The 25424-nt window shown below is 42.3% G+C and overlaps 1 protein-coding gene and 1 long non-coding RNA gene across 2 annotated transcripts; one reads left to right on the plus strand and one right to left on the minus strand.

Moving 5' to 3' along the window:
* Positions 1-1578: 1578 nt before the first annotated feature.
* Positions 1579-2367, minus strand: LOC121494677. Its single transcript, XR_005988844.1, has 2 exons — positions 1878-2367; positions 1579-1738 (listed from the first exon to the last, which is right to left on the minus strand). It is a non-coding gene; the product is annotated as an uncharacterized LOC121494677 (long non-coding RNA).
* A 276-nt stretch (positions 2368-2643) lies between these two features.
* On the plus strand, positions 2644-25084 carry RAB14 (RAB14, member RAS oncogene family). Its single transcript, XM_041761375.1, has 8 exons — positions 2644-2995; positions 9929-9987; positions 11127-11180; positions 12392-12569; positions 16819-16885; positions 21473-21560; positions 21928-21958; positions 22890-25084. Exons 2-8 carry the CDS (start codon positions 9936-9938, stop codon positions 23065-23067), a joined length of 648 nt encoding a protein of 215 aa, XP_041617309.1. The 5' UTR covers positions 2644-2995; positions 9929-9935; the 3' UTR covers positions 23068-25084.
* Positions 25085-25424: the final 340 nt, after the last annotated feature.

A 25424-nucleotide genomic window follows, 5' to 3' on the forward strand; every position in this document is an offset into this window, starting at 1 on the left:
TCAATATTACCCAGGAGTTGGAATACCAATATTTTAATATCTGGCTATGGTATAGTGGCAGCTCCAAAACCACTAGACGAAAAAGGGTAAGTGGAGGGGGGGAACCTATTATCCAAGATATGACTATGAACAAAAATCCTAAAATAAATGAGCAAAATTAACCAATAAAATTAAGCCTTTAAGACCAACAAGGAGATGAACTAATTTGGTTTAAGTAAACACAATAGATAGATCTGAAAATAACTTTAGATTTTTAGCTTTTGGGAAAAAAAAGAATGGAAAACATCTATTTTTACAAAAGAAATTATGAAAATATAAATAGGTTGAGATGAAACAAGAACGAGTAGACACAACAAAGCACCAGTGCCCGGAGTGCCCCCACTCATCTCCCCAGGAACGGCTGAGCCCTCATACTTTTCTCTTCCAGCTGACTGCCAGCCCGTGTCATCTATGCCTCACCCCGGGAGGACGACCTCGTGGCTGCCCTCCAATCTGGGACTGAGGAGTCCAGGTGTGAGTGGGTTGGTGGGGCAGGTTCAATCCCTCCCCATCCGAAGCCCCTGCCATGTGGTCTCGCTCTCGTGTTTTCCTTTGCCAAGGGTACAATGGGGCAGAGCATATCGGTTAAGTCCAATGGCCAAATGGGTACCTGGGGGGCTGCCAGCCTCTGCTTCCTATAGGCACGCCCAAGCTCCACTGGTGATCCCTTGGAGCCCCCATCCCTCGCCCCTAGGAAGGGATACCACCCCCCACAGAGGGAGAGGGAGGGATGAGCCTCTTTCCAGAGCATTGTTCTTTCCTAAAACCTGACTTCCCTCTCAACTCTCCATTTTTCCCACTGATGAGGGGTGATGGTTTGTCTGTGGGGAGAGAGGGTGGGAATGGAGAAGAGGTGGGGAGTAGCAGGGTGGAGGTAGGGGTTGGCAGGAGGGCTGCTTTCCCGAACAATGGCTCCTCAAATGTCCTCCTGGGAGAGAGCTAGTTCCAACCACCGGCAGTGGGCTCCTTATGGACGTTTCGGTTTTCAGAGCTGGGCTTCAGCAGCAGTTTCAGGACAACAGGAAAAACCCCTCTCGATGTCCATGTACACACATATACATATTCGTGCCCCTTTCATAGTTGAACAAGTCTTGGCAGACTGTTTGCTTTTCTCCCTCGTTTTTTTTTTTCACTTGAAGTATTTCTTAGAGGCTGTTCCATGTCAGGACACACACATGCGCTTCAGTCTTTCATTGCTGCACACCCTCCACGGTGTGGGTAGGTTAAAATGTATTACAACAGCTCTTTGGTGAGAGTTGGTCTCTAGTCTTTTACAAGCAGCGCTGCACTCGCTATTTCGTCTATACGTCTCTTTTCACATAAGCAGCAGCTTTAAAAAAAAAAAAATTAACTAGGGGATCCCTGGGTGGCGCAGCGGTTTGGCGCCTGCCTTTGGCCCAGGGCGCGATCCTGGAGACCCGGGATCGAATCCCACGTCGGGCTCCCGGTGCATGGAGCCTGCTTCTCCCTCTGCCTCTCTCTCTCTCTCTCTGTGACTATCATAAATAAAAAATAAATAAAAACGCGTATGTCAAGCGCTTTGTGTATATCACCTCATTTAATGCTCACAAGGACCCACGGGCGATAGGTATCATCATCCTCATTTTGCAGAAACGACTGCGGATCTGGGAAATCAAGGGACGTGCCCAGCCGTGGGTCATCAGTAAGTGGAAGATCGGGGATTCGCACCCGGGTCTTTCTGAAAATGAGACATGTGTGAACTGCCATGCGGTCTTCCAAGGAAGTGTCACGTACGGGCAAAGCCAGCTTCTGGAAGCTCCTCCCGCCGAGAGCGCGCCTGAGCTTCCTTTGGGTAAACTGAGGCAGGGCCGTCTTACCTGAGCCACCGGAAGCACCGAGCCTGGGGCCCACGATGCCTTGGTGGGGACCCGCAGAAATGTCTTCGGTGCTTTGGAAGTCAGGAAGGAAAGACGAATTTCCAGGTCAAGGAAAGCGTCGTGCGGTGTGACATCAAAACGTCCGTCTCCGCGCCGCTTCAGCTGTAAGACGAGAACAACGTGAACACAGACACAGGGACGGGCGATCCACGCAGCCGTCTCCGCAGGCACAGGCGGGCCTTGGGGTCCCCGAGGGCCTTCCGGGAAGGGGGCAGGCCGGAGGCGCCGGGGTGCTGGGGTGCTCGGAGCCCCCTCCAAGGGCCCCTCAGAGCGCAGAGGCGACCCACGACGGGAAGCGCCACGGTCCGGCTGCTGGATCCTGGGCCCCCGGCTCGATCGACGCGAGCCTCAGTTTCGCCGTCGGTACAATGGGGCCAAGTGCCCCCTGCGGCTGCGGGACGGGGACGTCGCGCCCTCGGGCCCCGCTGCGGGCGGGCGCAGCAGACTGTGGCCGGCGTGGGGCGCGCGGCGCGGGCGTGTCCGGCAGGCGGGGGCCGGGGCGCCGGAAGCCGCGGGGTCCACGGAGCGCCGAGCCCGGCCCGCCCCGCCCCGGCCCGCCCCCGGCAGGTGCCGCGCGCGCCTGCGCAGGAGCGCCCCTGGGAAGCGGGCGCCGGCCGCTGCGCCTGCGCACAAGCGCGCCCTCCGCCCCTCCAGGCGCCGCCGCCCGCGGGGCGGGTCTCGGCGGCCGCGCGGCGAGTCCCGAGGGCCGCGGCGGGGAGGGGGCGTGGCCAGCAGGCCGGGCCGGCCGCCGTCTTCCGGGCCCCGCCGGCTGCGCGCGCAGCCTCCTCCCCCCGCTTCTTTTGTGGTCCGGCCCATTGCGAGGGTGACAGGAAACCCTGTGCAGGGAGCGCCGCCATCTTGGACCTGCCCGAGGAGATCCTGAGGGAGCCGCGGAGCCGCCGCCGCCGCCGCCGCCGCCCCCGCCGCTGCCGCCGGCGCGCCTGCACCTCGTCGGCCCGCCCGCCGCCTCCGGGGCCCCGGCCGCCCGCCCGCCCGCTTCCTCGTCCTGACGCCCCCCGCCCGCCCGGAAAGCTGCCCAGCCACCAGCAACCCCCCAGGTGAGCCGGGCCTTCCGCAGCGGCCGTCGGGCCGCGGCCGCCGGGCGCGGGGGCGGGGGCGGGGGCGCCGCGGGCAGGCCGGCGGGGGGCGGGGGCGGCGGGGGCGCGGGCGAGGGAGGGGGCGAGGGCGTGTGCGGCCGGCCGCCGCCGCCCCCGCGAGCCCGGACGTGGAGCCCCGGCCCGGCGCCGGCCCGCGTGGGCCCCGGGCACAAAGGCGGCGGCTGGCGGCCTCGCCGGCGCGGCGGGGCTCGGTGTCCTTGTCGGCGGGGCCGCGGCGGAGGGCCCTGAGGGCCGGGAAGGCTGAGGGCCGGGAAGGCTGAGGGCCGCGGCTGCTGAGGGCCCTGAGGGCCGGGAAGGCTGAGGGCCGCGGCTGCTGAGGGCCCTGAGGGCCGGGGCGGCCCGGACGGCGCCGAGCTCGGGTGGCGTCGGCCCGTCGTGAAGGCGACAAAAAGTTGTGGGTTTTGAGCGTTTCTGGGACTGGAGGGGGGACGGCGGAGCAGGGGAGCCCGTCGCCGGTGCCCTGGCTGCCGACTGCGCCGACTCCGCTTGGCCCGGTCGGGCCCGGGCTGGGGGCTGCGACGTCCGCGTCCCCGTCCCCGTCTCCGTCCGCCCGGGACGGCCGCGGCGGCGCCTCGGTGGTCCGGGCCGTGCGGGCCTCCCCCGCCCCGGCGCCCCCCGCCGCGAGGCCCGCGGCCTCCCGCGTCGCCGCCTCACCCGGGGCGGGTGTCAGGTCAGACGTTGCCTGCAGAGGAGGGAAGGCGGTCGCGGGCGGCCGCGGAGGCTCCTTCAAGGCCGAGCGGCCCCGCATTCCTTGAGGTTCCAGCTGCGTCCTTAAAGTCCCTGCATTGACGACCCGGCTCGGAGCCCGTCCCCCGCGAGCGCCCTTACGTCACCGCAGTGGGAGAGGGGTCCGCGGAGCGGCCTCGGCCCAGGCAGGACGCCGGAGCCCGGGACGCCTCGGCGCGGCCGACACACGCCTGCGCGCACGGGCTGCGCCTCGGAACTTCAGGGCGTAGCTTCCAGCGGGTGCGGGTGGGTCCCGGGGCTGTCGGGCCGCCCCCCGCCCCGCTGTTTTGGGACCGTCGCCTTCAGACATCACGTTTCATCAGTGAAACTTTTGCCGTTTCCGGTCCTTTTGGTGCTTGTAGTAAAGCGGGTGCGGGCCCGGTGCTGCGTTCGTGCCCCGAAGCTCAGCGGCGGCGCTCGGGCACTTTCTTCCCGGGCTGCGGCCATGACGGCAGAACTGGCCTGTTCCTGGCACCGTAGAAATGCGGCTCTGTTTCTTGCGTTGGTTTATGCAAAGATGTGACTTTGACCGTCCTGCCAAGAGAGTCTTTTAAAGCGGAGGTCACAGTGGGTGGGCTCTGCTGAGGCCGCGCCCTCGGATTCCCCGGCCGACACCTGTCCACACCGTCCCGCCACAGCCTGTTAGCGAGTCTCCGGGAGACGACGTCTCCGCGACGCTCCTGTCGGTGGCTCCTGCCTTGTCAGAGCCTCTCGCAGGTCTGTGCCTCGGAGGTGCTCACAAGGGTTTCCGCGTTGGGACCGCAGGGCTTGTGGGCGCTCAGCCCAGTCCTGTTCCGTAACGGGATGTCTTAGGTGCAACAAACCCCAAACCAAGCTTAGTGATGTTAGTGATGAGGATCGGAATGTAAATCACCTGGAATCTGTGGGTGGTTTTTGTCCTGTGTTGTCTGGAAGTTATGTAAAAATCACATCGTAGCATCGTTCGTCCTAAGAAGTAGAATAAAATAGCTGTACAGTGGTTGTGAGGGGAGTAGTCGCAGTAGTGCCTGAGTGAACACAGTAAAAGCCGAGGTCTTAAAAAAAGAAAAGATGCTGTCAGTGTCCGGAGTGTGTTTTTTGAGGCCGATCATATGATTGACTTTCCCCATATTATTATGAATTTCCCCTTATTATTGTAAATGTGTAAGTAATGTTGGAAGTATTATGAATGGGAGTTGTTTTATTTTTAGAAAATATTTATCCTAGAGAGATTGAAGGCATGTGAGTAGGGGTGGGGCTGGGGCTGGAGCAGAGGGAGAGGGAGAGAAAATCTTCAAGCCGACTCCTGAGATGATGACCTGGGCCAAAGTCCAGAGTTGACCACTTAACTGAATGGGCCACCCTGGCGCCTCTTGTTTTTGTTGATTCTTGTTTGTTTTGTATTGGAATAGTTGTTTATCTACTTTGAATACTTTAGAATATCACCAGTGAATATAGCACATGCTTACACTGTTAATAGAGTTATATAAAGTTAGTAATTTCTCCCTATCCTTTTTTTTGCTCAGTCCACATACTCATTTTTCACAATTTGGTGTGTATCCTTCCATATTCTCTGTATACAGGATTGAGGAAGAGTGTGTATATGTGTATGTGTTTAAAAATGGGATATGCCACTGCATAAAATTCTATCAACTTTTTTTTTTCACTTAAAAATCATGGATATATTTTTAAGTTTATTATCCATCTCTGAATGGTTTTTAAACTAGAAGCATGTTATTTCATGATTCTTTAGTCATTTCTCTGTTGATAGAAGTACAGATTGTTTCCAGTTTTTTTGGTTTTGGGTTTTGTTTTGTTTGCTGTATAAATACTGCATTAGATGCAGTTGGACCTATAACCTTATGGATTGAAGATCTTGTATCTGTAGGCTACTTCTTGGTCACAGTTGATTGGGATTATCTTTAAGATTTTAAAATATATTGTTTACTTCCCCAAAAATGTGGCAATTCAGACTCTTGTAAGCAGAGTGTACGAAAGGTCCTTAACTTTCTCGTCTACATGCACATTTCAAATCCAGTCATTTATATATCTGTTTGATTTCATTTGGAGATGTATCTAACTATATGGAGACCATGCGACTTTATTTTGGGGGCAACAATGATTTGTCTTTAATGTGTATTTTAGTAACCATGTAGATCTCTGTGTATTGGCCTGGAAATGGATCCATGATTTTGTTAAGTGAAAAACATGCAGTTTGATGCAGTAGCATACCCCATGTTAAAATATATTCCTTACCTTAAGGGTGATGTGTTTCTTGTGTTGAAGATTTAATGATAATCTCGAAAAATCCATTGTTAAAGGAGTATTAGGCATAGTTAATATTTAAAGGGACTACACCACAATCATCAGTGTTTGGTATGCATGTAGTAATCATTAGTCTTGACAAGAAGTTTAGTGCTAAGTTTTACATGCAGTGATAGTAAGGCCTGACCCTAAATATTTCGTGTAATTATCCTCCATTTTTCTTTGATTTTTTTTTTTTTTAAGTTTTATTTGTTATGAGACACACTGAAAGAGGCAGAGACACAGGCAGAGGGACAAGCAGGCTCTCAGTGGGGAGCCCGATATGGGACTCGATCCCAGGACCCCGGGATCGTGCCCTGAGCGGAAGGCAGACGCTCAACTGCTGAGCCACCCAGGCGCCCTGTTTTGGTTTTATCAGTTTACATATGTATGTGTATCAGTCCACATACATACATGCTTTTAATAACCTGCCTTAGAGAAAATCATGTTCTTTGGAGTCAGGCCTGGGCTCAGAATCCAGCTCTGCCATTTACTATTTTTGTAACACAGGCCAAATTAATGAATTTCTCTAAACTTCAATTTCTTCAGTTTTTGCATGGACATAATGACTGCAGAGTTGTGAGAATTAGGTAAGAATTATATGAAGGGAAAAGTACTGATGATCATCACACGGTTTACTCTAAGCAAATGTTGTTACCTTCAGAAACTTTAAGTGGATATAACTTGAATTAGTGTTACCATTCATATCTACAAATCCTGATTATATCCTCTAAATATAATTTTTTAAGACTGAAGTATTATATTAGTACCAAGTGAGAAAGATCTGTGTCCCAAAGTACCACTAAAGGGTTTCATGGTGCATCCCTTAACTATGAAAGAGGCCAGATGGTGTAGTGAGTAAGAGGGGGTTCTCTGCAGTTAAAAACAGTCTTAGGTACAGTATAAGCTTGACCACTTAGCTGTGTGACCTGGGCATGTTACTTACCTGTTGAGTCTTCATCTGTAAAATGAGGATTATAGTCACTGTTTTATAAGGCCGTAGTAAGGGTTAATTGAGATTGCATGTAAAATGTTTAGCACATTGCCCTGGTGTATATTAAGTACTCAATAAATGGTAACTAACAATTGTTTACTAGTTTGCAGGTTGTTCATCTGTATTTAATGGTGCTTATTGTCTGAAAGGAGTACTTTTTACTTAAGGAAACCAGAGGCATTGAAGATCTTATCTGCATTATGAATTTTATTTTCATACTTTTCTAACACATGGAAAACACATTTTAATTTCACCAGTAGCTGTGCACAAGTTATGAAATATTATCAAGGTTTTTTAATTAGTGGAGATTTTAGTGTTGAATGAACTCATGTTTTCAGAGATTTGAACTAGACTGACAGTTTTTACCCCCTTTCTCCCTTTTTTTTTGACTTTTGAGTAAAGCAAAAAGCATCCTTAGATAATAGAAAACTTTTTTCCTCTTTCAATCCTGGTTAAAAAGTACATTCCTCACCTTAGCAGTGGTATGTTTCATTCATGTTCAAGAAATGATGTTGAGAAATCCTTTTTTAGGACAATACTAATTAAGCATTGATTAATATTTAAAAGGGGCCACTCCAATATAGTTATAATGTAAATACATAATTCTGAGTGAATGTTACCAATAAGCTGTGGGGGTATATTTAAACCTAGCTAGTTTAATAAGAGAGGGAGGACCTGTTGTGTCAGTGGCTACAGTGCTAGATATTTTCTGCCTTTCATTGTCTACTGAAATTATTAAACTTGAGTAGCTTTCCCTTTTAACTTTGCCTTTAGGGTTCATTTTTAAGAAACTTGAACCAGAAAGTTGTGTGTTTAGGTGAAGACAGGGTACTAGTATTTACTCCGAAAAAGTGATCATTGTCTTTTATTTGGGAATAGTTTATGCTAATTAATGCTTGGCAGTTTTAAAATTAGTCATCTTATAGATATTTAATAAATGCTTTTGTGGTAATTAGCAAGTACACAAATTAATACAACTAGAATTGGCTTATAATTTTATGATTAGCCTTTAGAGCATTTCAAGGAGAAATTAGAATTGTTAGAGGCTTTGGTTTTAACATAATAAAATGGAAGGAAGCAAAGTGTGTATGGCTACAGCTTTGGGTAAGAAGAGAGAAAGGAAATGGGAAAATCAGAAGAGGAAGAAGAGCATAAAAGAAACTAATTTTAAGGTGACTAATTCCTTTTCCTCAAGTTTGAATGGGAAAAGAGGAGCTTAAAAAAGAAGTTAAAAATTAATTATAGGGTTCTGGGAAGAATGCAGGTGAAGAACATAATAATCTTTAAGTAACATTTTATTGTGAAAGTTTTTTTTTTTTCCTTGTGTTTGGGATCTGGTTTGGATATCTGGTGAATAATCCACACCAATTTTAGCCTCAGGACCAAGTTCATTCTTAAAAGTTTTGCATACCTAGTGTCTGGGAAAAGAGAAAAAAATTATGATGGTGTTCAGAATCAGTTAATCTAACTAGAGAAACTCCCTTCCTGAACGAACTGGTTAAGGGAGTTTTCAGTGATGTTGAAGACTGATTATGAAAGTGCTACATGTCAAGCAGGAATGGGTAGCAGGGCATCCGCTTTTGTTAAATGTAATCCTTATAGTTAAGTGAGAAGATTATATTGTGTGAAGTGATTGTCTAATACTTAACTGTAATTAACAACTTTCTCTTTCCTGTTAACAATAATTCACTTGTTTTAAATAATACTTTTTTATAGGTTAAATTTTATTACATAGTAATTTTGTTAGCCTTAATAAATGAATTTCTGCAATCATATCAAATGTCTGGCTTGTATAGTGTGACAACTGGCCATAATAGAAAAAATCAGATTAAAATATTGGAAATCAAATTTTTAAAAATGGGGTCAAATCTTTATATATGTGTGAGCATGTGAGTAATTTTTATCTTAAGCTGAGAACTGGTTTGAGAATAAACGTTACTGGAAGTTATTACCAGTATTAGAATTTACCTCTTGTTTTTCTAGCACTTAGCACAGTGTCTGACACATTTAAGGCATTCATTTGGATAAATTGGAGAGTTTTTTTTTTTAAGTCATTAAAAGTAGAAATTGGAATTATTTAGGTTAAGTCTATCTGAGGGCAAAGATAGGCTATGATCTTTCTAAATATCTTCTAATACATAAACCTGAAAATTTTACAATCCTAAATTAAATTTTAGGCCATTATTTTAGCTTCTAGAGTAGTATATAGTAGGCACTTGATACATTGTTAATCTTCATATCCTTTATTGGGTTGAGCCGAATGAAAGGGCAAATTACTGACTTTTTAAAAATGTATAAAAACAGTAATTTCATGTGGTTTTATCTAATTCTGGCAGTAATTTGGTTTGGAAATAGTTGATCTTTTTGGATGCTATGCTGTGATTTAAAGTAGTAAAAAAAGTTATTTTGTGTTTTTAAGTTAGTGGTTACTTTTTATAACACGCTGTTGTAAAATCAAAGAGTTCTGAACAAGTTGGCCATCAGTAATTCACTTCATCAGTTGACAAGGGTGGGGACTCCAAAGGGAAGAGCTGTTTATAATGATGTTTAATTCAAAGTTACAAAGATTTCCTTGTTTGAAATTTTCCAGAGTAACTTTTTTTTACTGGATATTCCCTAAAGTGAAATTATGGAATTGTTCTGATATGATGGTTTCTTAGTATTTCTGTGGATAACACATGAGAATATTAATGTGCATCCATGAGAATTTTTGCATTTTATCAATTTGGAAAGTGTAATTCTGATATAACTATAAACAACATTTTGTTTATAATCAGTATTCTGTGTTTTATGTCTTTAAAGTCTAATAGTGATCAGCTGGAAAACATGCATATATCCTTCTGAAGTAACACAGTTTTCTTTGTTTTTAGTGCCACCATGGCAACTGCACCATACAACTACTCTTACATCTTTAAATATATTATTATTGGTAAGTCTATTTAACTTATGCTCTTGTTCTACAAAGTTACTACACGAAATACTTATATACTAATAGTTAACATAGCATTCCAGAAGTGAGTGTTGTTTTTTTTTTAACTGCAAAATTTAAGTTCCTTTAATAAGATTTATTTTTGCGGTAACGATGTACTTGCATTGTGGCCCTGGATACTTCTGTAGTACAATGGTGGGGACTTTTTGAAGTGATACAGATTGTTCTTGAGGGCTATCTGAAAGCTCTGTTAATCCTGGAAATGGGGCTAATTTCCTAGGAGCACGGATAACATTCCAAAAAATATTGTGAAAGCCATCAGAGCCCTGTGGATTCCAAAAATTGATAGAGTTAACATTGACTCAGAGTAGTTGTGTAATATACACAAAATATAATATCGGTGGTTTTCTACGTTTCAAGATACTGCTCATATTAAAAGACTGTTGTTTACCCAGGTCTAGTTGTAAGAGTTCAGTTGAAAGTACACGTAATCTTTTTAGTTAATTCTTCATATTTAGAATGGTGTGGTGTAATGGTGAGTTCATGTGACTATATGATAATACTTCCTTCACCAGGGGTTAAATTGCTGTAGTATAGTCAGAGAGGACATCTGTTCTCTTGTGGTTTTCATATAGTGCACATGCTTTTCTTTTGTGGAATTGTATAAGAAATATAAGGAATATGAGAAGAGATGGGATCTAGTCAAATTTCCCAAACTTAACTGTTTTTTTGCTTGTTATATGCTGCCCTGTGTGTGTTATTCCCAGAATTCTTTTGCTTTTATGCATGGATTAAGGGAAAAAACAATACAAAATTTTTCAACAGCTCATAGTAAGGACTGCTCCTCTTAAAAGTTTCTTTGTTAAAAAGCACTTCCTAGCTGATATGTTATTTACTAACATAATTTATAACTTAATTGTCCCTGCTAGGTTGGCAATAGTCCATTTGTACATCACCCTGAAAAGTGACCTATAGCATCGTTCAGACTCATTATATATATATAAGGGAAATAAAACTTTTCAAGTGTCCCAGAAATTTGTGATGTGATATGGTAGGGGGTATAGCAATCTTTGCATATAATTATGAGTATAAAATTGAGAAATGTAATTGCTGCTTGAAACTTTTTCTTTTTTTAACAGGGGACATGGGAGTAGGAAAATCTTGCTTACTTCATCAATTTACAGAAAAAAAATGTAAGTTTAATATATAGGTAAAATAATATATAAATTAAACTTACATTCACTTTCCTACTTTTTTTTTTTTTTCTAGTATACAGACTTTCCTACCTTTTAAAAAGTAACATTTTCAGTATAAACAAATGGGTGTATTGGTAGAATGAAATATTTAAATATAAGTTTTGTTTTTAGTGAGTGAAATTTTTTTAAATAGGTGCATATAAAATGAAATACACTTGTATGTATAGAGTATTAATTTATATACCGTATATAATTTGAGTTGTTTAGGTTTTTTTTTTTATAGTGGTAGAAAATTTTTAGAAATGTATATTGTAATGTTAAATTTAAATAATATTTTCTTTAAGTCTCCATTATAGAAATTATTAATTTGTTGCATGTATCATTTATTTATTAACTAAATAATAATAGATTAGAAAATATTTAAATGAAATTCTTTCTGTATCCAGTACTGGTTGATTAATGTTTGAAGTACAACTCTGTTTTAGATGGTAAGGGAAGAGACCATCTCATCTTATTTTTTGTAACTAATAGGCTATATATAGTTGAAATTGTTTCCATATAGTTGAAGTTATTTTTATGGCTTTTTTTTTTCTTCTTAATGTAAATTTTATGAAGTCTCTAGCAGTCTTTGCATACTTGTACCAGAGAATAGTGGGTTTAAGGTTTTCAGTGGCTGAATTATAAGGAAAGGACCAATAAACTTGTCCTATTGGATTGGACATATGTAACTTTTTTTTTGGACATATGTAACTATTGAATGGTTTGTTATATGTAATAATTGTCAGAAGTCTAAATAGCATAATGTTGGTGTTAGGAAGAGCTTACCAAAATATTTTTAATTAGCAGATTATTTTAGGCCAGGGGTCAGCAAACAATAGCACGTGGGTCAAATCCAGTTACTGCCTGTTTTTGAAAATACAGTTTTATTAGAACACAACCATGTTTATTTTACTTATTGTCTTTGGCTGCTTTTGTGCTTCAGTAGCACTGTTGAGTAGTTGGGCAGACCTCTGGCCTACAAAACTTAAATATTTATTATTTGGTCCCTTACAGAAGGTTGCTGACCCCTGTTCTAATCCAGTCAAATTTCTTGGATTTCTGAGTTTTTGCTAACTTTTTTCAGTGCTAGTTTTAGTTTATGTATAGCCTACAAGCATTAATAAGTCATTTAATTATCCAGTGGATCTTATTTCTTTTTTCTCTAACAGTTATGGCTGATTGTCCTCACACGATTGGTGTTGAATTTGGTACAAGAATAATTGAAGTTAGTGGCCAAAAAATCAAACTGCAGATTTGGGATACAGCAGGACAGGAGAGGTTTAGGGCTGTTACACGAAGCTACTACAGAGGAGCTGCAGGAGCGCTTATGGTGTATGATATCACTAGGTAAGAGATTAATAGTTTTTCAAACTTCATACTTGAGAAAAGAAATCTACTTTAGGCAGTGTGGGTTTTTTTGTGTTTTTTTTTTTTTTAATTAGGCATTCTTTAGTTTGTGATCATGTGATTATAAATGAGCTTATTTGGGGTTTATGGTTTCTTCTCTGCATTGTTGTGTAAGACTCAATGTAACATGTTGATTTCCTTTTCTGAAAGTGGATATGGCTGAAGAAAAACTTTAGGAGGTGCTGGTGGAGCTAATAGAAGAATACTATTCTGAAAAGCAGCATCAGTTCAATTATTTGAGGTGAAATAATATTTTATACCAAACTTTGCTCTTTTCACGTCAGTAGAAAGCACGCAAGCCTTGAGGAGTCACTCTATTCAGGCTCTGGTGTTAAAGTTGACGTCTTTTCAAAATAAGGTCAGGGAAGGAATTAAGTAGTTTTGCTAATCCAGAGATGGTAGATTATAAAAAGTTCTTATGTGTGCATCCAAAGGTGTTTAAGGTATTCATTTACTTAAATTCTTTTTCTAAAATGGATTGATATGGTTTATATACTTCATGTAGTAAGATTAAATTTATTTCAGCTTGGCTATTTCTGGAAACTAAAAGCACTTGATACAAAGTAACAAAACTGGACCATAAATATTTGGCTTCAGAACACAGGGAAAATGGTGCCACTTCATTAAATGGTGCTAAGCTAGAAAATGAACTGGATCACCTTTCGTGCTAATGCAGAGTGCCAGTTTATAGTGGTGTGACTCTTGTCTTTTGTTTTTTTTTTTTTTTTTTCTAAAGATTTTATTTATGTATTCATGAGAGACACACAGAGAGAGGAGAGGCAGAGACACAGGCAGAGGGAGAAGCAGGGTCCATGCAGGGAGCCCGATGCGGGACTCGATCCCAGGACTCCAGGATCACGCCCTGAGCCGAAGGCAGATACTCAACCGCTGAGCCACCCAGGAGTCCCTCTTGTCTTACTTTTTGGGGGGAGGTAGGAATAGGTGAGTGGGACCAAATGATAATTAGACTTTCAAGCGTATTACCTTTTGGGAAATGCTTTATACTGTTTCCTCTTCAGGAGTCACGATACAGTGTACTCATTAACATATTAGTTCTGAGTAGTTCTTCCTGAGATGTTCTGCAGTAGAAATTTTCTTTTTTTAATATTTTAATTTATCCATGAGAGAGAGAGGGAGAGAAAGAGAGAGAGGCAGAGACACAGGCAGAGGGAGAAGCAGGCTCCATGCCGGGAGCACGACGTGGGACTCCATCCCAGGTATCTCCAGGATCAGGCCCTGGGCTGAAAGGTGGCGCTAAACCACAGAGCCACTCAGGCTGCCCAGTAGAAAAATTCTTTAACTTAGTTTAGTTTGGTGTTTCCTAAGCTTATTTTATTGGAGAACACCTTGGGAAATGTGGACTTAGAATAACAATAGTGGCTGATTGTAATTATACTGCTTTTGAAGTTCATTGAGTTCCAGAATTGGGCGATCTCAGGGCAAAACAGACTGAAATAGCCTTAATCCTCTTCTCTCTAGCCTGGCAACTGGTAACATGATAAGTAAATAGTTTTGTGGGAAGAATATTAAAGAACCTGGCCGTCTCTATAGGACATACTAATGAGGGATGCATTCCCGAAGACTTCGCATAATTAAAAACCCTGTTATTATTAAATATAAATGTGGTAGTATGTACTTAAGAATGTATCAAAATGTACTTTGTATTGCGTTGTGCAAGTGTGCTTGTGTTCTTCCCCACCCCTATCTTTACTAATAATATAATTGGTATGTAACAGTGTGGAACTTTAAGGTCTACAGTGTGAGGATTTGATATATGTATATAGTTTGCTTTTAAACATAGCTTTTAAGCATAGTAAATACTTTTGGTAAAATTTGTGTCTGTTTGGGTCATCGGAAGTACTTCTGGTGGAAACAACACAAATGTCTATCAACTAAGGAATAAACAAATGGGTGTATTGGTAGAATGAAATATAATTTGACCGTTAAAAGGAAAGAAACCGATAAATGCTATAAAGTGGATGAATCTTGAAAACATTTTGCTAAGTGAAAGAAGCCAGATATAAAAGGCCACATGTTGTATGATTCCATTCACATGGAGTATCCAGAATAGGCCAATTCATGGAGACAGAAAGTGGATTGCCAGGGGGTGAAGAGTGAGTGCTAATGGGTACAGAGTTTCTTTTGGGGTTGATAAAAATGTTCTAGAATTAGAAACTGGTGATCATTGCACAGCTTTAGGATATATACCAAAAATAGCTACATTGTATACTTTAAAAGGATGAGCTTTTATTGTATGTTTATTATATCCCAGTAAAAATATTACTGAAAAAAAAAAGTACTTCAGGCTTTAGACATGCTTTATTGATATATTTCATAGTGACATTGATGTTGCATCCATGACACGGATTTTTTGCTTTTTTCTCTATTCCTTGACATTTTGCAAAGTTGAAAGTTCTGCTTTAATAATACTTTTTATTTTTAGCATTACACATAATTGTTACAGGATACTTCCTAAATTGACAGCATAGTTTATCATGGCAGTTTGGCAATAGCAGTTGTTTGGTGTGTCATTTAACATCCTTGGAAAGTCAGGGATGTTTTTGCACCTTTTTTTTTTTTTTTAGCACTATTACCACTAATTAATGAATATTGGGATGCCACTGTATTTATAGATTTGACATAATGGTGAATTTTAGGTTAATAGCAGAACAATTACTAGAAGTATTAGCAGAGGTTATGGACACGTGTAAATAATATAGTTTATGTGATCTTGATACTTAAAAGGATGTGTAGATTTTTGTTTACCAAAGTGGTGACAGTTTGTAAATCACTCTTGATGCCAGCTTTGACATTTTAAAACGTATCAAAATCAGTGTATTTTTGGATTTGTGCTATTTAAGTTTTTGTGCACAGAGTAGGGTAAATATATTATGTAAAAGCAAGGTAGGCCAGTACTACAAATATTGAACAGTAAAGTGATACGGCTTGTGCTTTTTAAAAATATTTGACCATTAGAAGATTTTACTTAGAAAATTTTAAAACATTGGGGAAATGTTACTTTTATTTATTTGACCTTTTTTTTTTTTTTTTTTTTTTTTACAGTTAGGTGGTGATTTGTGTGTAACATAGTTTAGCACAGTAAAAAGAGAATCTTACAACTTCTTTTCGGTTCCCCTTGGGAAAGGATTGTTTGGAATATCCAGCTTTACATGGGTACTGGCAGCTGGAGTTCATGGAGTATATTCACAAGGCTAAATTTGAAACACTTTGAGGACACTATGTGCATAAAGGGTTCAGGGCCTGGCTCTGAAATTATTCAAGTCTTTGTGGGCTTCTGTTTCCTCACCTGTTAAGTGAGTAAGATGGATTAGTGTTCTGTGATTGTATATAAATCAGACATTTTTAACTTTCAAAAATTTTATTTGACCCCTTTGGTGAAGTCTTACAAATATTAATATTCTGCTATATATAAGATTGTAAAATACTTGGATTTGCTTGCTCTCTTTGGGCCTATTTGCTGCAAATGAGCCTGTGAGTTTCTAAACTCTTGCTTGGAGAAAGTGGAGAAATACGGTAGTCTGAATCCCAGAATGATTTAGTTGCTGGTAAATAAGAGTACAAAGTTAGAATAAACTCACTCTAATATCTGGGGGCTTGAATTTCCAGTCAGATAAAGTGCCTTTTTCAAGCCAGTTTTTGTTGTCATAGTTAACTTTCTCTTGGAAGAAAGGTCTGTAGTCAGGTGATCGTCTTAGTTTCTAGGATAGAAACTTGAAGAAACTTGAAGAAAACAGATGCAAACATGTTTGCCATTGAACATATCATTTGTTAGACATTTTGGTATTTTTTCTCCCATTTTGTGATTGAAAATATAAATGATTTACACATAATCTTAGTTTTTACTTCAGATGGGAAATTCTGAGTTCAGAATTGTTTCTGTTAATTTTTTGTTGTTGTTCCTCGCCTCCTTATTGGTCTGTTCAGGAACGTGCTTTTAAATGTAAACAGTTTACTTCTGATACGTGATTAGCAAAGCTGTTGGATGTTGATTTATTTATTTAAAACAAATAATAGATTTGGCTAGATTTTTAGAAAGTTATGTATTTTTACATTCCACAGGTTTTGATGAAAAGTGACTATTACATATATTTATTTGAAGTTTCTTTTTTAAAAAATTGAAATGGTAGTTGTATGTAGTAGTCACAAATGTAAACTTTAATTTTTGCAGAAGAAGTACGTATAACCACTTAAGCAGTTGGTTGACAGACGCAAGAAATCTCACCAATCCAAATACGGTAAGTTGAATAAAATCTATTTATACAGAACATTTTAAGATCTATGCTAATCCCAAACGGAGTCAATTGCTAGTAGGATTTTTGTATATGAGTACTGAGAATGGGAGAATATTTAATTTTTAAAGTAATTGAAGAGAAGTTAACTTTTTTTTTTTCAATATAATTACCCCAGGTTTTGAATCTTATCTTCGGTTTTTGTCCGTGTTTGTGGTTAAAAAAAAAAAAATGTTTTGAATGAGGTGGTGATTTTATGTCAGGTGGAGACCATGAAATCTGAAATAATCAGTTTAAAATGGATCTGCATTTGTTTCATAAAAAATTAACCATTAGAAGAAAAACTGGGCAAAGTATAGAGATCTCTATTTCATGACAGCTGCTTGAGAATCTACAATTATCTCAATAAAATTTCAGTGAAAAATAGAGTTCTGCCTGCTTAAAAAAATTAGTTTTTTAATTAAAATTTTTTTCTTTTTAACAAAAAAAATCTCAACTATACTTCAGTAAATAATTAAAAATAGATTTGGAAAGTAATCATTGTGCTATATTTTCAAATTGCAAATTTTAAAAGTTTTTTTTTAATGAAAAGAAAAATTAGCTTCTTAGCCAGACTGAGAAGATATTGAGGTTTTAAAAGCCAGCTACCATGGTGGAGTCTCAGTATCCAAAGATAATGTGGGTCCTTGGCCCACAGCATGTTAATGGCCTAGTAAGGAGGTAGCTGTGTGTATACAAATAACTGTGCTGAGAAGCAGAGTGAAATAGGAGTTAGAAATAGAGCAACCGGTGTGTGTGTGGCTGGAAGTGCCCAGGATAAGCAGTGCCGTCTGGAGAAACCAGCTTTGCAGGAAAAGTGGTGTTTGAGCTGGGACTGTGGAGGTGAGCACGATTTTAGTAGATGCTAAAGGGGGCATTCCGGGAATAAGTGAGGAAAGTCACTGAGCTGTGACTGACCAAGGCCTGTGGCTCACTTAGCTTTTGTACTTCACCATCTAGCAGAGGTCAGATTGAATAAATAGGTAACCAGTGGCAAGATTGGCTTTTATCAGGGAACAGCAATAAATTGTACTAAAAGTTAACATGATTTGCCCCCCCCCCTTTTTTTTAAAGATTTTATTTATTCATGAGAGACACACACACACACACACAGTGGCAGAGACACAGGCAGAGGGAGAAGCAGGCTCCATGCAAGGAGCCCGATGTGGGACTTGATCCCGGGACTCCAGGATCACGCTCTGGGCTGAAGGTGGCGCTAAACCACTGAGCCACCCAGGCTGCCCTGATTTGCCCTTTTTTGGCGGGTAAAGGTTTGTTTATTTTAAAGAGCTTGTGAGTGGGAGAGAGGGAGAGGGAGAGAGGATCCTTAAGCAGGCTCCCTGCTGAGTGTGGAGTTGACTCCGGCTCAGTCCCATGACCCCTAAGATCACGACCTGAGTCAAAATCCAGAATCGAAAAACAAAAACAAAACAAAAAAGACAAAATCCAGAATCGGCCACTTAACCGACCCAGACACCCAGGTGTGCCCCAACATGATTTATAAAGCCAGGGACTGTGCCTGCAACCTATCCTGGCTTCATACCCATTATCCCCTTAAACCCACTGTAGGTGTACGTTCAACTATAGATAAATGTTCATAGCAGCTTTATTTACAATAGCCAAAAATTGGAAACAACCTAGATGGTCAGCAGTAGGTGAATGATTAAGCAGTCTGATACATTCATAATATAAAACACTCCTCAGCTTTATAAAGAAATGAAATGATACATACGGCAATTTAGATGGGTCTCAGGGGCATTGTGCTGAGTGAAAAAGTTATACTTACGAGATGACTTACTGTAGGATTCCATTTATAAAACATTCTCAAAAAGACAAAACTGTAGAGGAGTTAGCATTGTTGCCAGGGGTTAGCAAGTGGGGGTGAAGGGTATGAGTGGTGTACCCTGAGCACAGCACAGAGCATTCTTTCTAGTGATGGAACAGTTCTGTATCCTGATTGTGGGGACCCAAACCTGTACCTGAAATAAAATTGCATAGAACTGTACACACACACACACCAGCACCCCTGAACTGCACACTTTAAATGAGCAAATTATGTTAATCAGATCTGTACAGCTGTACAGCTGGTGAGATCTGAGTAAGGACATAGATTGCACCCCTCAGTTTGCAGGGTTTGAGCCTGTGATACGCTATCAGGAGGCTCGGTAACGGGTGTACAGAAGCTGTCCTCTTGTCTGTGATTCTGTAGTTATCTCAAGAAATCTGTTAAACAAAACTCACTGTAGAGGGTGCTCAGAGGAATATGACAACAAATCATCCGTATCCTTCCTGCCTCACTTATGCCTCTTTGAATTTTACCAGATCTTCAGAAGAAACTGTTAGGGCGGGAGAACCTTGCCCTTCAGGATTCTTCTGGCTTGTCTAAGAAATAAGTTGACAGTTGATACAAGTTTCTGGAGATGGGAGTCCACCCCCTCTTCCGGTACTGAGAGGGAAACGCCCTTACAGTTGGGGATTTTTCTTGTAAATGTAGATGTCTCTTGAAGCATAACTTTTGGGTTTCCAGAGCTTCACTTGTGTCTGCTGCTGCTTAAAAACAAGCCAGCTTTAAATAATCAGTAATTCCAAAGAGGTATATCTGGGGATGGCAAAATTTGCTCCCCTACAGAAGAAAATCTCTTCAAGTCCGGCTCAAGTATTATATTTCCTGTAACATAGCCTACAGTTTCTGTGTAGAAGTTACGTACTTCCCCATGTTGGTGGTGGTATATTTTGTACCTCCGTCTGGTTAGCGCACGCACCACTTTTATGTCTGCTTTCAGAATGATGGGAAGCACCACTTGGAAATTCTTAAGGAATTTGGAGAGGAGGCAGTGTTTCCATTCAGCAGATTTTTAAACTTCTTTTAAGAAAAATGCCTTTTACGAACAGCTTTGTTGAGATCTGATTAACATAATTTGCTCATTTAAAGTGTGCAGTTCAGGGGTGCTTGGGTGGCTCAGTCAGTTAAGCGTCGTCCTTCAGGCTCCAGGGTCCTGGGATGAGGCCCCACATCTGGGGGGTCTGCTTCTCCCTCACACTCTCTCTGTGCTCTCCCTCTCTCTCAAAGCTTTAAAAAAATGTGCAGTTCAATGTTATTTTTTAAAAATTTATTATGAAGTATAGTTGACATACAAAACATTTCTTGTTTTGAGTACTTGTCTTATGGTGGCCCTGTACTAGGCCGTTGTGACTTTTTCAGTGTTGATTTAAGAAACAAACTGATTTCCTTTTTAAAGTTTTTTTTGTTTTTTTGTTTTTTGTTTTTTTTACCTTCTTCTTTAAAAGACTAGCAGACTCCATGTAAAAGCCTCTTCCCCTCCACAGTGGGCCCTTGTCCACATTGAGGAATGCTCACGTTCGTTACACTGCGTAGGTGTTCTTGCTCAGGGTTTTTACATTCAGATACAATGGACATTGGACATCATTTTTGGAAACAGGTGGGCCCAGGGGCTGTAGTTTCAACATGAGAAAAATTAATGGTGGAAATCACTTTTGGTTGAAACCATCTTGGATTACCACATCTGTTTGGAAGGGAAAGGAGTCAAATAAGTTTATATATAGACAGAGACAGTTTATCCCTAAATCGCTCCCCCGCCCCGGCCCCTGAAATCACCATAAAGATCAAAAAGCTGTTTCTTCAAGGCTGTGAACTTTTTTCTTCGAACTTTGCAGAGCTGCCTTTAACTTTGGCCTAACTTCACTTACATAAATGATTCCCAAGTGAGTGTCGTTGTGTGTGATATTTTGCTTTGGATCTGAACCCCCTGCATATGTGCCCCCCTACACCGTCCTCCCACCACCACTTCCCCACGGAACAGACGCTTGTTTTCAGTTGCTACAAGCTTAGTGCTGCGAGGGCTAGTGGAGAGGGGGACAGAATTTGAAGGTCACAGTTGGGGGTTTCTGCCTGGGTTCTGATGTCCTCCTACCACCCGCTCACTGACCTTCGACAAGGCCCTTTGTCTTATTTGAGCACTACTTGCCTTACCTGGAGGAGCTGAACTGGTAGTTTGACTTTTTGAGGGTCCTAGAGACTGGGGAAAACCATGAGCCTCCTGTTCTTGGTTACAGCATCCTCTGCTTAATTTCATGGATCCTCCGATCCCCTGGAGCTAGTCCACGGACCCTCTGTGATCTTACTCAAATCAGAACCTTTGGCCTGGACCAGGGGTTCCTTATGGGCTGTATTGTTTTTGGATGGCTTGCGAACTAAGAATGGATTTTACATTTTTAAAAAGTCATTAAAAAAAAAAAGTATATGCAGAGACCCCATTTGGGCCCACAGACCTGAAATACACACTTTTGGCCTTTTACAGAGTTTGTCAACCCATGGCCTACATAATTGCTGACCTCTCTCCTAATAGGACGGACTTCATGATTCTCATCTCTCTCTGCTGGGTGATTGCTGATACTTGGTTTCCTTTTAGGCCCATGGGGCTGGGTTTTTTTTGTTTGTTTGTTTGTCAAAAATTTTGGGGTTTCAGAATTTTCATGGTTGATTTTAAATGGTTGCTTTTATTTTAAGATGTCTTTCTTTTGGTCACAAATTAGGTAATAATTCTCATAGGAAATAAAGCAGATTTGGAGGCACAGAGAGATGTCACATATGAAGAAGCCAAACAATTTGCTGAAGAAAATGGTGGGTTTAAGACTTTTAATGGCTTTTTTGGGGTCACACCTAGAATGTCTAAGGAAAGGTGGGATTTTGGTACTGTAGATTATTTGACACTTTTAATGCCAACTACTTTAATCTCAAGAATGAGGAAACAAAATGTGTGTCTATTTGACGTTCCTTCGTGTTGGGGGGTAGTGCACGTATTTAATGACCAACATAAGGGCCCCTCCTTGCCTCCCACCCTCCTCTCAAACTAACGTAATGTTCTGTAAAATACTGTGATAGGAGTACTGATAGGTGATGGGAAATTCTTACTCAAATGTCATTGAAGAAAATGCCCTTGTGAATTAATGTGAAATGTCTTAATCATAGTCTGAATTTTAATTTTTAGGCTTATTGTTCCTTGAAGCAAGTGCGAAAACGTAAGTATGGCTAAAATGAATCATTTTCGGTTACATTCAAACTTCTCAAAGTAGAACCAGACATGTGGAAAATGAATAATAATGTGTACATGTGTAATGTGTATGGTGGGAAAAACAGTAAGCAGGCATCCCTTTGCTTCCTGTTTAAAAGTAGTATTTTTTGCTACTTCACCTAAAAGATTGTACCCTGATTGTGCGCGCGCCCCCCCACCCCCCCACCCCGTAAATGAAATTGTGTTAGCATTTCAAAAGTGTTTGACTTTCACAACTGTGGTTGAGTTTGGCATCCTGGACTCCAGCTTGGTCAATCTGTTTATTTAATACTTCTGATTAAAAAGTGTGGCTTAAGGAAACAATGTCTAAGAAAAATCAGAAGCATAATTAATGTTTTCTAATCGTTATTCCATGTCCATTGTTGAACCCAGGGCTCCCATCAGAGTTCATTTATTAAGCCAAGAATTCCTTGCCATGGTGAGAAGCTAGCCCCTTTCTGTTTAGCTTCATCCCTGTTGTTAGTACTCAGAGACCCGAAGTGGGAACGTGGCCGAGCATGACTGTATCGGCATCACGTGATAAGAACAGCATAGTCGATGCCTGGCTCGTCAAACCATACGAATCTGGAACCTCGTTCCTGTTTGGAGTCCCTTCCTGTTATTAGTTAATGTAAAACATTGTAATGATTAGAACACATCCAGTTATCCAAATGGGGTTTGTAGAAACGGCTCTTAGCACCGCGTTTATGTGCTCTCCACAGAAAATATTTCCCTGCGTTGTTCTCTTAGCTCGGCCTTGGTAATCTCTTATTAGATGACAGTGGCTAAGTTGAAGACATCATGGCAGTTGGCGAAAGGTTAGCAAAAGGCCAGTGTACAATGTCTTACCGTTTGTGCGAAGCTGTGATTCTCGAATAAAGTTGTCCATTGCCTCGTAGGGGGGAGAATGTAGAAGATGCCTTCCTGGAGGCTGCCAAGAAAATCTATCAGAACATTCAGGACGGAAGCCTGGATCTGAATGCCGCCGAGTCTGGCGTACAACACAAACCTTCAGCCCCCCAGGGAGGCCGGCTAACCAGCGAACCCCAACCCCAGAGAGAAGGCTGTGGCTGCTAGTGACCTCTTTGCCGTCGCTCCCATTTGACCTTTCACCTCTGTCTGTTGGAAGCAGTTCTTTTTACTGCCTCATTGTCTTCTGTACATCTTACTGGGTTTAATTAAAAAAGAAAAAAAGAAAAAAACAACTCTGTTGTAAAAACAGTTTAACACAATACTAAACTGCTAAACAACTAGATGTAATCAGGTTATCAAAGGCAAGTAGAGTAATAAATCTCTCCTGCATGGTAAATCTAGACTTTTTTTCCCCTTGATTGTCCTCGTGATAGGTATGTCACCAGTACATGATTCACACTGAGCACTGATGCTGGACTTCAATGATTTTTATCCTTCCCTCTTTTTGGCAAGGCTTCGTCTTACCGTATGGTTTAAGTTGAGGGTATCTTGAGCCTTTCTCCCCATCTTTACTGTTCGAGTATGTCTGTTGTAACCGATACGTTTATTGCTGTGAAACGACTCCCGATAGAGAATGGTTCTATTACTGCTTTCGTTGTTTCCGTTGGATACGTTCTCCTGTTGTGTGGGTGGCATTTTTCTCGTGGAGGTTTGCTTCTGTCTCAGCCTTGCGCAGGGAAAATATCCACTTCTCTTTTCTCTTGTGCTTAATTAATAGCTTTATCCCTTTTTTTTACACCATTTTATCCTTTTCTCTTTAGCAGAAAGTAAATATGTATAAAATTTGAAGGAACCGAACTAACAATACATTCTGTGTATATTATTTTAATGAAGAAAATAAATTGATTACTGGCATTGGAACAGTATAAAATACCAGTTTGTACAGTATGACCTGTATGTGACCATGTTACTCCCTCCGTTTCACACAAGGAAATAGACGCGACTGCAGTTCGCAAGTCCCCCCGGCCCCGCGCCTGGGGACGGGTGCTGGGGAGAGCTCCTAGCGCGAGAGGATTGACACTAGCAGATTCTGTTCCACCCTTGCACTGTGGCTTACCTGCTGATTTTCTTAACTGTTCTTGTGCAATCGACAATGTGCTAACCTGCTTTTCTCTTTGTAAACATTTTGCATTACAGGCTGCATTTCTTGCCTTACTGTATAGAAAAAGAAAAAAGGCTGGGTTTCTTATTGCACATTTTAAGCTAATTTTATACCTTTATCTTCTTGGAATGGTGAGATTGTGTACCGGTCAGTCAGAACCGCAGGTCTGCTGTTAAGGGATTTTAAATTGTGCATTTTTAACACTACAGTGAAATGACTGGGGACCTCCCTTGCGTTGTTCGTATGAGGGGCTGTTTTGTGTCCTGTTGGCATAAATCGTTTTGTAAAAGGGAAAGTGCTTCTGCCGGTGTTTCGGTGCTCGCGGCGGAAAGGATCCTGTATCTCAAGGGAAACGGGACAGCCGACCTGTTTACTAAGTTTTTTGCATCTTTGGGTTGATTCCTGATCGAGCTTACGGTTCAGGTGGAGAACTGAGCTTGTCTGAAGTAGGAGGTAAACCCCGGTACGTTCTACGGACTCACTCAGCTCCGCTGCTGTGTTTAAAATACACATTTTAAATCCCTATTTACAGACACTAAAGTAAAATAAAAAATACGGCTTTCTGGGTTGTAAACATGTGGTAGTACTGGAGTGTTGTATAGTCCATGTTAAATAAAAGCCAAAACTGGAATGTGCAGAAAATAGGATCTGGTTAATTTGTGGACTCATCTTTATTTTTGTCTTTAACTTTTTTAAAAACGAGATTCCTGGAGTAGGTCGGTATATTCTGTTAAAGAGTCACAGTGACCCATTTTGCTTCTTACCCTGTTGCTTCACAAGGGACTTGCCCGGGGACCATGACCTGCTGCTGTGTTCACGGCCGCCGCCCCACCGGGACGCCAGGTAGCAATCACAGCCCAGGACGGCGCTCGTTGAGGTGCAATACCCGACTCCCAAAGTTAGTCACGGTGGGTCTTCGTTGTTCTTGTGACAGGATCTATCCAGACTGCTGTACTCTTCATTTGATGTAACAAGATGCTATTAATCTAAATATTTGTAAATAAAGTACCTGTATCTAGATTAAGGTAAAACGGTTTGTGTGATTTCCTGAACGCCGGGCGCTCCTCCCGCTTCAGGCCCACGGTCTGGCAGGAGCGCCCGGTCCGGGTCTTGTCCTATGCGGAGGGGTCTGCGCACCGGGCCGTCGCCGCGGCCTCCGCGAGGAGTGTCAACCCCCCCCCCCCCCCCTCGTCCATGTTCGCTCGCGCCGGCGACCGCAGCGGTGCCCGAGGCTGACCTCCCCGACTGCCTGGGCCGGTTCTGCTACTCGCGCGTGGAACACCCGGCGGGGAGGGGCGGTCTCCTGCCCTCTGCCCCGGGGCGCCGCGGCTGCCTGTTCACCCCGTTGGCGCGTTCAGCG

This window comes from Vulpes lagopus, chromosome 7, assembly GCF_018345385.1.
Source record: "Vulpes lagopus strain Blue_001 chromosome 7, ASM1834538v1, whole genome shotgun sequence".
In the NCBI taxonomy this organism is placed as follows: domain Eukaryota; kingdom Metazoa; phylum Chordata; class Mammalia; order Carnivora; family Canidae; genus Vulpes; species Vulpes lagopus.

Excerpts from the sequence above, each read along its gene's own strand:
- RAB14 (XM_041761375.1), top strand. The coding sequence starts at position 9,936 with ATGGCAACTGCACCATACAACTACTCTTACATCTTTAAATATATTATT. Across the intron at positions 9,988-11,126 it reads CTTTAAATATATTATTATTG|GGGACATGGGAGTAGGAAAA; the intron begins GTAAGTCTATTT and ends TTTTTTTAACAG. Across the intron at positions 12,570-16,818 it reads ATGGTGTATGATATCACTAG|AAGAAGTACGTATAACCACT; the intron begins GTAAGAGATTAA and ends TAATTTTTGCAG.